General features: G+C 51.1%; 1 protein-coding gene across 5 annotated transcripts in view; it reads left to right on the top strand.

Annotated features, from left to right (window-relative positions):
- Positions 1-4,499: 4,499 nt before the first annotated feature.
- TBX4 (T-box transcription factor 4) overlaps positions 4,500-9,118 on the top strand; it is a 31,613-nt gene continuing 26,994 nt past the window's right edge. Inside the window, exon 1 of one of the 5 annotated variants that reach the window (XM_069542621.1) lies at positions 4,500-5,084. Coding sequence is in view for 1 of the 5 variants with exons in the window: in XM_069542617.1 (XP_069398718.1) it covers positions 8,762-8,773 (12 nt within the window). In the remaining 4 variants the exon portion in view is untranslated. Of the gene's footprint in view, positions 5,085-5,572; positions 5,838-8,152; positions 8,774-9,118 lie in introns of those variants that run through there. The other 4 variants (XM_069542619.1, XM_069542620.1, XM_069542618.1 and 1 more) reach the window with 4 other exon arrangements.

The raw sequence follows: 9,118 nt of genomic DNA, 5'->3' as shown, positions 1-9,118 counted from the left end.
ATTCAGGTTTTCTTAAACTTCAAATTTCAAGGGCTGTCTGATAGCCTAAATACTCTCTTATTCTTGAATTCTGATTTGTTTCAGCCCCTTATTCAGAAAAACCCTTGAGAACCCAAATTAAAAGCTGGTTGTGGATAATCTATGCTTAGGAAGGATGGAAGGGAGAAAGAGAAGGAAAGAAGGGGCAGGGGGGTGGAAAAATTAAATAATTTCTGACCACAACGATAGTGCGGATATACCTTCCTCAGACAGATTGTAAAATAAATGTGTGTTTCAGGGAAGTCTTATCGGGGGAAATGGAAAGAAGTGGCAGTTCAGGAGCATGTAGTGTAAGGGGGAAGAAATTAGCTGATTTTCTGCAGTGAATCCACCTACTGTTAAGGACTCTGGAACAGGAGATCTAGGTTGCAAAACCCAGATCTGATGATTCATTCTTTATCTCTGTAGTTCCTCCAGTGAGAATTTTAGGAGGGATCTACCTGTGTTATTGGTGAACCACTGCCTCTGTCCTCAGTCCTGAGGCAGCTCAGAGCAGCCTGTCTCACCCAGGTCCAGGATCCAGCCAGTCCAGTCCCCAGTTCCTTCTAACTGGAAGTTTCCTAATTCTCTTTGTGGGAGAAGGCCTGGGAGGCCAGGGTGAGAGGTCAGGTGTGCAGACCTATGCCTGTGGTAAGAGGGGAAGCACCTGCAGCGGCAGCTGCCACCCACCACCCGTTCTCCTTGTTCCATCCTCCAATTTCCAGAATGAGCTCAAGCTCCTGCCCCCACCAGTTGTCCTGAGTTTGATAATCCCAGTGGGATGTTGGCTGGGGAATCTGGAACCAAGAATTAGGGCTACTGGGTAACAAGAAAGACACAGGGGACAGGTAAATTCCCTGCTGCCTCACCCATTCTTTTTTCTCTTGCTAAGGATCCCAGGCCTTAGATCATAGCACACACAGAATATGTGGCTGGGAGGAAGTGTGGAGGGATTTTGTTTCCTGGATTGGAATGAGAAGGTATGTGCACATACACAAGAACACATAAAGACACTAAAATGTGTATTTTTCATTATGGAACACCAAGGACTCACCTGGCACTGAGCTGGGACGTTCACATATATCTCAGGAGTAAGACTGTAAGCAATAGAGAGTCAAACTAACAATGATGTAAAGAAATAGGGTTTATTTTTTCTCACATTGCAAGAGCAGGTTTACCTGCTCAGTGATGCATCAGGAACCCAGGCTCTTTCTTTCTGCTCTGATATCCTTAGCACATTGATCTTCATCCTTTTTGTCTCAAGGTCTCTAGAGTATGAGGACTCCAAGGATCTCATCCACAGGCGAAAAGAAGACTGTCTTCCTTTTTTTTATCAACAAAGCAAAAAATTCCCCACACCCTATCTCCCCTCCAGTCTTTCCCTTGGGCCTCATTGGCCAACATTGGGTCACATGACCACTCCCAGCTATGAAAGAGACTAGGAGAGCCGGAAATAGGATTTCCATGATTGGCACAACCTTGGCTCTATTCTCAGAGATTCTGACTCAGTTGGTCTGGGGTGGGGCTTGATGTTGGGTGTTTATTAAATGCTCCAAAACCTAGGATTTTCTAAAAAATTGTAATTGTTTTTCACTGCCATATGGTGCCATCTCAAGTAATCATCTTCAACCAAGCCCACCCTAGGCTCTGAACAAGCCACCTTATCGTATTGACTAGGATTCTCCAGATTATCTGTAGCCCCTGCTCCCTTTGGGACTGATTGTATAGGTGATGAATTAGTACATTTTTAGGTTGTTTGTGAATTTGCAGTTAGTAAGTGGTTAGCTAAGCAGCTGGCTAACTAATAGAATGCTTAGTTGGCCTTTCCTCTTGTTTATGTGTCTGGCACATAGTAGGTACTCGATAAATATTTCTTTGGATGGATGAATCCATAAAATGGAGATTAAAAATAGAGTTAATACAGCATCAAATGAGAAAGTAGCTGTGGAACCATTTTGTAAATGATAAGACAATGTACAGAATAAGAATAAACATTTACATGAGAAGCTATTAATACTTTAATGTTTAGGGCCAAGGTAAAGTTTTTCCCCATTCTTCACCAAGGAAATAGTGTTTCCACATTTCTGAAATGGAGAACTACCATTTTGCCCTGTTGGTAGTAAGCCAGAATTTTCTCCCAATTATAGCAACTTCTTCAACACTTAGTGATGGCATATATTCTTTCTCCTTTTTCCTCGACCCTACTTTGCCTTTCTACTTGTATTATTATTTTCTTATTTTGGTTATAAATCACCTCAAGCCTTTTTGAGAAAGAGGTGGGGTAAAATAAATTTTATAAATACTTGGGAACTAACCTTTATTATCTACTTACTACATGCCAGGCATTTATATGTACTGACTTACCCAAATCTCACAATTTGCTAGTATGTTGCTATGCACATGCATGCTCAGTTATTCAGCTATGTCTGACTCTTTGCAGCCCCATGGACTATAGCCTACAGGATCCTCTGTCCATGGCATTTTCCTGGGAAGAATACTGGAGTGGGTTGCCATTTTCTACTCCAGGGGATCCTCCCAACCCAGGGATTGAACCTGGGTCTCCTGTCTCTTGCAATGGCAGGTAGATTCTTTACCACTGCACCAGTTGGTGTGATTATCCCCTTTTTATGTAGGTGTCAAGGGACTTGTTCAAGGTCATACAGCTGGTAAATAGTGAGCCAGGACTCAGAGCCAGATTTCAAAACCTTGGACAGTCTGACACCAAACCTGAGACTCTTCCCCTGAGTAACCCAAGGTGGTGTTATAGACACTTGGCTATGATCAACTTAGCTCAGCTAGTTGAGGAGAGTGTTTGTACTTTGAACTCCTCGCATCTGTCCTTGGAGGGAAAATTTGGTCTTTTCCTTTTCTCCACAGGCCATTTATCAGCAAATACTATACTTCATCAATTGTAAACTATCCTATCTATTACTCTATGTGAAGTCACTCAGTCGTGTCCGACTCTTTGCAACCCCATGGACTGTAGCCTACCAGGCTCCTCCACCTGTGGGATTCTCCAGGCAAGAGTACTGGAGTGGGTTGCCGTTTCATTCTCCAGGAGATCTTCCCAGCCCAGGGATCAAACCTGGGTCTCCTGCATTGCAGGCAGACGCTTTACCATATGAGCCACCAGGGAAGACAGTGGTGTTCCAACCTCTCCAATCAGCCTCTGTTCCTTTCCAGATTCTGACCTCAAAAGCAGATTCATGGGAACAGGACAGAGAAAATCCTTTGCTGGATGTCTCCGTCCCTTTTATAATGCTAGGAGATGGAGAGCAGGGCATCAAGGCTTTCCCCACCCCTATGTACCACTAAGAAAAATAAAACTGCTACTTAAACTATGACACACCATTGATGTTAAGGTGCATCCTAATTTAAGAGATGTCAAAATGTGAAAAAAAAATGTGTTTCTTAGAATCAACAAAATAATGTATTCCATTCTAGTAATGGAGAATTTGTGCATATAACCTCTCCCCTTTTCTTCCTCAGTTGCTGGCTGGTTTGCCCCTTCCTTTTAGTCACCAAAACCTAGCCTGTCTCTTCCATATCACATTTCTCCACATCATCATGAACTGGTCAATTTTGATTTAGGTTATCTCTCATGAGTCTCCAGAAAGCCTTGAACTGCTAGGAAGTTTCCACTCTATAGCTTCTCTAAAGAGCTACATTAGATGGTCTCATTATGAACTTCCTCCATGACTGTCAGGAAACTCTTTCCAGGGTCTGGCCTAACTCTGGTCTTCCCATGGTGCTGGTGATTGACTGCCCTCCCTGTTCAGCATGCCACACAGTAGTTGCTTGGTTAGTCCAAATGATATTTACCTGCCAGGGATTTCCCTCCAGGCTATTGGAGAAGACATGGGAGGGGGCTTGGGCCAGACCCTGAGGAATGTCATCCAGTTCTCCCTAACACAGGAAACATGACTCCCCAGGCATCTCCTGAAATACCAGGGCTTTCCCTGGCTCTACTCCAGGAGGAGGCACAATTAGAGGAGGATTAAGCTTCTTCACCTCTCTCAGACCTTACTTTCCCTTCCTGGTTTGGGACTCCATGACCAGGGCCTGCTCCATGAGAGAAGTCATGAAGGGAAGATGGGGCCACAGGCTCTGGTACTGATGGGGAGAGACAGGGATTCTTGGGCAGTGGGCCCACGATGGACCAGCATCACAGGCTCCTGAGAAGGGCAGCTGGCTTTTCTTGAGTTGGTGTTCTCCTTCCCGCTTTGTGTGCAGGGGGTGGGGAAAGCCTTGATGCCCCGCTCTCCATCTCCTAGCATTATAAAAGGGACGGAGACATCCAGCAAAGGATTTTCCCTGTCCTGTTCCCATGAATCTGCTTTTGAGGTCAGAATCTGGAAAGGAACAGAGGCTGATTGGAGAGGTTGGAACACCACTGAGGATGCAGCCCATGCTGAGAACTGAGGAGCTTATCTAGGAATTCTGTTGACCAAGGACTCCGGGGCCTTTGCACATGAGTGGGCAGGCTGGGCATGGGCTGCCGTCCACATGGGACTTCCTGCCTGTGCAGCTGCAGGGGCCTGCGGGGAGGCACAGACAGACATGGAGACATGGAGATAAGTGAGACAGAGGCCGGGCAGGGAGGTCTAGACCGCTGAGGGGCACTCACTTTCGAGACCCAGAGGCCGGCTGGCTCGGTGCGAAGCCGTCTGGGCTTCTTAGACTGTCGCAGGCATTGGGCTTCCTCTTCAGCCCTCCGGGATCTCGAGAAGCTGCTGGCAGAGTCCTGGCCCTCGGCCGCAGTTTCCCCAAGAGGCTCTGCCAAGCGCTGGCACCTCGGAGCCTGGGCCTGGGCTCCGATTCAGGCCGGCGCCGCACCTCCTCGCCGCCGCCGCCGCTGCAGGCCCGGGCCACGGGGCCTCCTCCCCGCCTGGGCGCAGGGCCTGCCCTCACCCGTGACCCCCGCGCCCAACTGCAGGGCTCGGTGGGCCCGGAAGAGCGCGGGCCGGTGAGCAGCGGGGTCGGTCCCAGACGAGGCCCGGGCCCGGCCGTCGCGACAAGGCCCAGGGCCCGACCGCAGGCGCAAGCGCGGGCCGGCGCGCGGAGGTGTGAGAATGTGTGGCTGGCATGGTCGGGAGCCGCCGTGCGGGCCGGCGGGGCGCGGGTGCGCGGCGGGCACGGCCCCAGGAGCGGGCTCGGACCGCGGCGCGTGCGGGCGGGGTCCCGGCGGTCCGCGGCTCCGCGCAGGCCGGCCGTCTGGAAGCGGGACCCGGCCCCGCTGACCCCGGGGTGCGGCGTCCCGGGATGCGGGCCGCGCCGCCGCTCCGGGCCGGCCGGCGGGCCGTCCGGGTTGTCGAGCCTCGGGTGGGAGCCGCGCGGCGCGGCCGGGCCGCTCGCCCTCTCTTCCTGCCCCCTCTAATCTAAACCTTGCGGGGCTCCCAGCCCAGCCCGGGCCGGCCGGCGGGGCCCAAGGGCCGCGGAGAGGGCAGCGGGCCGCGCGCTGGGGGAGACGGCAGCCCGCTCGGAGCTCGGGGTCCCGCGGCAGCGGAGCCCAGGGACCCTGAGCCCCCTCCCCGGGGGGCGGCGGGCGCGGACTGATTGACAGCGGCGACGTCAGCGCGGGGAGGGGGGCGGCCCCGGAGGGAGGGAGGAGGGGAGGGAGCTGAGGCCCCGAAGTGCAGCCTCGGAGATCAAGGGCCCGCTCCAGAACCGGGATGCGTCCGGCCCCGAGGGCGCGGCGGGCAGCGGGACCCTGACCCAGCGGCCCCGAGTCGGAGTCCCGGCTGACCCGGGCTCCTCGGACCTGGGCTTGCAGTGGACCTCGGGCCGCGAGCACCAGCGCTTGCGGCAGAGCAGTTAGGGTGAGTGAGGGTCCCGGCGTGGGTGGGTGAGCAGGGTGTGAGGGACAGGGGCCACCCCGAAACCAGGGTGAGGTTGCAAGGTGGAAGAGGATGAGCTGGAAAGGGGGCGAGTAACGGGACCGGGGTAAGAACTTCGGGGGCGGTCAAGGCGGCAAGAGGGCGGCGCGAAGTGTTTTCCGATCCGGCTGCCGCCTCGGCCCGACTCCCAGCGGTCGTGGCTCAAGACCTCTCCTCCGAGCAGCCGGGCGAATTGGGTCTGAGGACCCAAGAGCATAGGGAGGACAGCGCCAGCGCCAAAGGAACAAGGTTAGGATGAGACACGCAGAGCGGTGGTCTTGAAATTGGCGTTTGCAGAAGAAGAAAGGCCAAGGTTGAGGGCCCGGTACTTGGCGAATATCGATGTGGAACTGTGTGTGATGAGAACATTGGACTTTAGAGCCTTTGATGCAACAGGGTCGTCAAAATTAAAGCAAGGATATATAAATATATATAAATAATGATCATATGTAAATAATGATCCACGGTCAAGAATTACCAAAATATAAGCCATTACCCAAAAAGCAGGGCTAAACGGCATAACAGAGTACTCGGGACTTTAAAAGAATAAAATAATAGTCATTCTTAAAACGAAGTGAAAACTGTAACCTCAAATTTGAAAGAATCATAGATAAAGTGATGGAATAATGTGAGAAGAATGTTAAAATCAGTAGTATTAAAATCAATAGCAATAGAATAAGAAAGAGCAATAGTGTCAAAATGATAAAACCATAGGAAAAAGGTGAACAATGAAAATACTAATAAGGGAAAGACTAATATTAGTATTGACAGAATACTATAATATAATTTATTATTGATGCTGTAGTGAATTATTATAATAAATGTTAACCAAAATCTTAAGAGCAATAGTACTATAAATAAAGAGAGCAACAAGAATTACTGGAGTAATATGACAATTTATGACCAAGGTTTTAATAGTCCCAACAACAGTATAAATAATGATAGAGTAATAAGAAGTAGTGTACCAATGTGATGAAAAATAATCAGAGTATTAAGAGCTACAACAATATGACAAATTATGACAAAGTAACGAGAAGTAATGATGTGATGAAAAATAACTAGCGAATTAAGATCCACAACATTACAAATAATGATGGAGTAACGAGATATTGTAACAATGTGATGAAGAATACCTGGAGTATTATGAACAATCTTAACAAAACAAGTAACGGTAAAATAACAAAGAGTGTTATACGGATGTGAAAAAAATTAATGTGAATATTGAGAACAATAATATTATGGTAAATAAATTGTCGAAACTGTGACCAAGAACGGAGACTGCGGAACCAGCCACGGATTTAATTTTATCCCTGTATTTTAGGGATACAGAGTAAAAATAATGATAGATTAACATGATCTATTGGAAGACTGCATTTAATGATTGCCTAAGTATTAGTAGAATACTAATAGAATTACTGACATGCCAGGAGGCCCTAGAATGATATCACAGGGAAGCCATAACAACATATTTGATAATGACGAATTAACAAATCAAACCAGTACTTTAACCACACAGTATTACAAATAAAAGCACTAATAACTAGTGTGTGATAGGATAGTTTTAATGTTATTGAACTGGCCAGAATACTACTCTGATAATAAAGATAATTAAAATGCTTAAAATAGTATAAACTGTTAACAATTCCCCCGGCACAAGAAAAGTATCACCAGTAATCTAGAAACGGAAAGAAAAATGCTATCCTTAAAAAACGAGACAGCTGAAAGTGACGGACCCGAGTGCACAGGGCGCGGAGCCGACCGGCCGCGCCCGCTGAGGGCTCTACGAGCAGGGCGAGCGCCGGCCGCGGCCCTTGGCTGGTGCCGGACCTGGTGGTACCGGCGTCCCAGCGCGCCGGGTCTAGGGGTCCGAGTGGACCGGACCTCGGGTCTGCTTGTGCCGGGCGGGAAGACAAAAACGAGCGGAGAGATCCAGGGAAGGCGAATCGTCGGGATGCCGGGATGTGGCTGCGTGGCTGAGAGACAGGGAAGAGGCGAACCTCGAGTTGGGGAAGGAGAGCCCCGCACAGCACTCGTCCCTCGTCGGGACTGGCGCTCAGTGACCGCGGGCCGCGGATGTGCTCCGCACGGGGCAGGACCGAGAGCGCGGCGCAAGTCGTGGGGCGTCGCGTGACAAGTGCCCCGCAGGGGACCTACCGGCCAGGAGAGCGTCTCACCAGGCGGCCCCTCCCGGCCCGGAGGCCGCCACACCTGGACCAGCCGACCCCGGGGGCCCATCCAGGCTGACCCCAGATATAATCGGAACCAACGCCTGGGCCAGAGTGCATAACCACCCTCGTGGTGGTGGTGCGGTGTCCCCTTGCGTGGGGTCTCCTGGGTTTCTAGGCTCAGTCCCGCAACCCGCCTGTGGCCCAGGGACCGTGCTGGCATTGGCTATGCCCCGCGGGCCTGCCTCCTCCGTGCCTGTGGCTCAAGGACCGGCAGGGCTGTCGGCCTTATCTTTATGGGCTTTTCCCAGCCCCAACTGGCCCCGGCCCCTTTTTATCTCCTCGGTTGCACTTGGCTTGTTTACTTTGTGAGGCCCTGGGAGCCGATGTCTAGGCCTGGGATGAGGAGGCCAGTGGATGAGAGGCCTGGGCCGTGGAATGCCCAGAGAGATCCTGGGGAGGACAGAAAGAAGGTAGGAGGAGAAAGGGGGAACATTTGGTCACAAAAGAGGCAGCTGGACATTTAGAAAGCCTCCCTAGAGCTTGCCCAGATCCAGATGAAGGGAGAAGAGCTAGGAGGTGGAAAGGAGAGGCAGAGATAATGCAGGGTTGCACCCATGATGGAGGCAGGACAGGTAGGTCCTTGCAGGCTGGGCTTTCATCCTGACATCCCAGGACCAGCTTCCAGAAGGGAGCAGGCACATGAGCAAGAGGGTGAATAGTCCTAGTTGCTTGGGGAAGGGGCAGGACTAGGCTGTGCTGGTGAACTGGGCCCACCCAGCTGGCCTGGTCCTTAGCTGGGAGGGGGTCTGGGTCCCTTCCGCAAAGCAGAGCCCTTTGTAACTAAAAATGTGAGTGACCGAGCCAGCCAGTGTGCATGTGAGGGCACGGCTGGAGTGCCCCTGGCTGAGTTCAGGGCCTGAATCAGAGCGACCCTAGGGAAATGTGGCTCCTTGGGTGACTTGCCAGCTGCGTCTGGCTGTGAGTATGTGTGTGCGCGAGTGGGTGCCACACAGGTGGTGAGGGAGTGGGACTGTGAAGGAGGGAAACCCTTTGGCT

This window comes from Ovis canadensis, chromosome 11 (genome assembly GCF_042477335.2).
Source record: "Ovis canadensis isolate MfBH-ARS-UI-01 breed Bighorn chromosome 11, ARS-UI_OviCan_v2, whole genome shotgun sequence".
Classification (NCBI taxonomy): Eukaryota; Metazoa; Chordata; class Mammalia; order Artiodactyla; family Bovidae; genus Ovis; species Ovis canadensis.
Note: the sequence above shows the minus strand (reverse complement) of the source record. Positions and strands in the feature narration are given on the sequence as shown.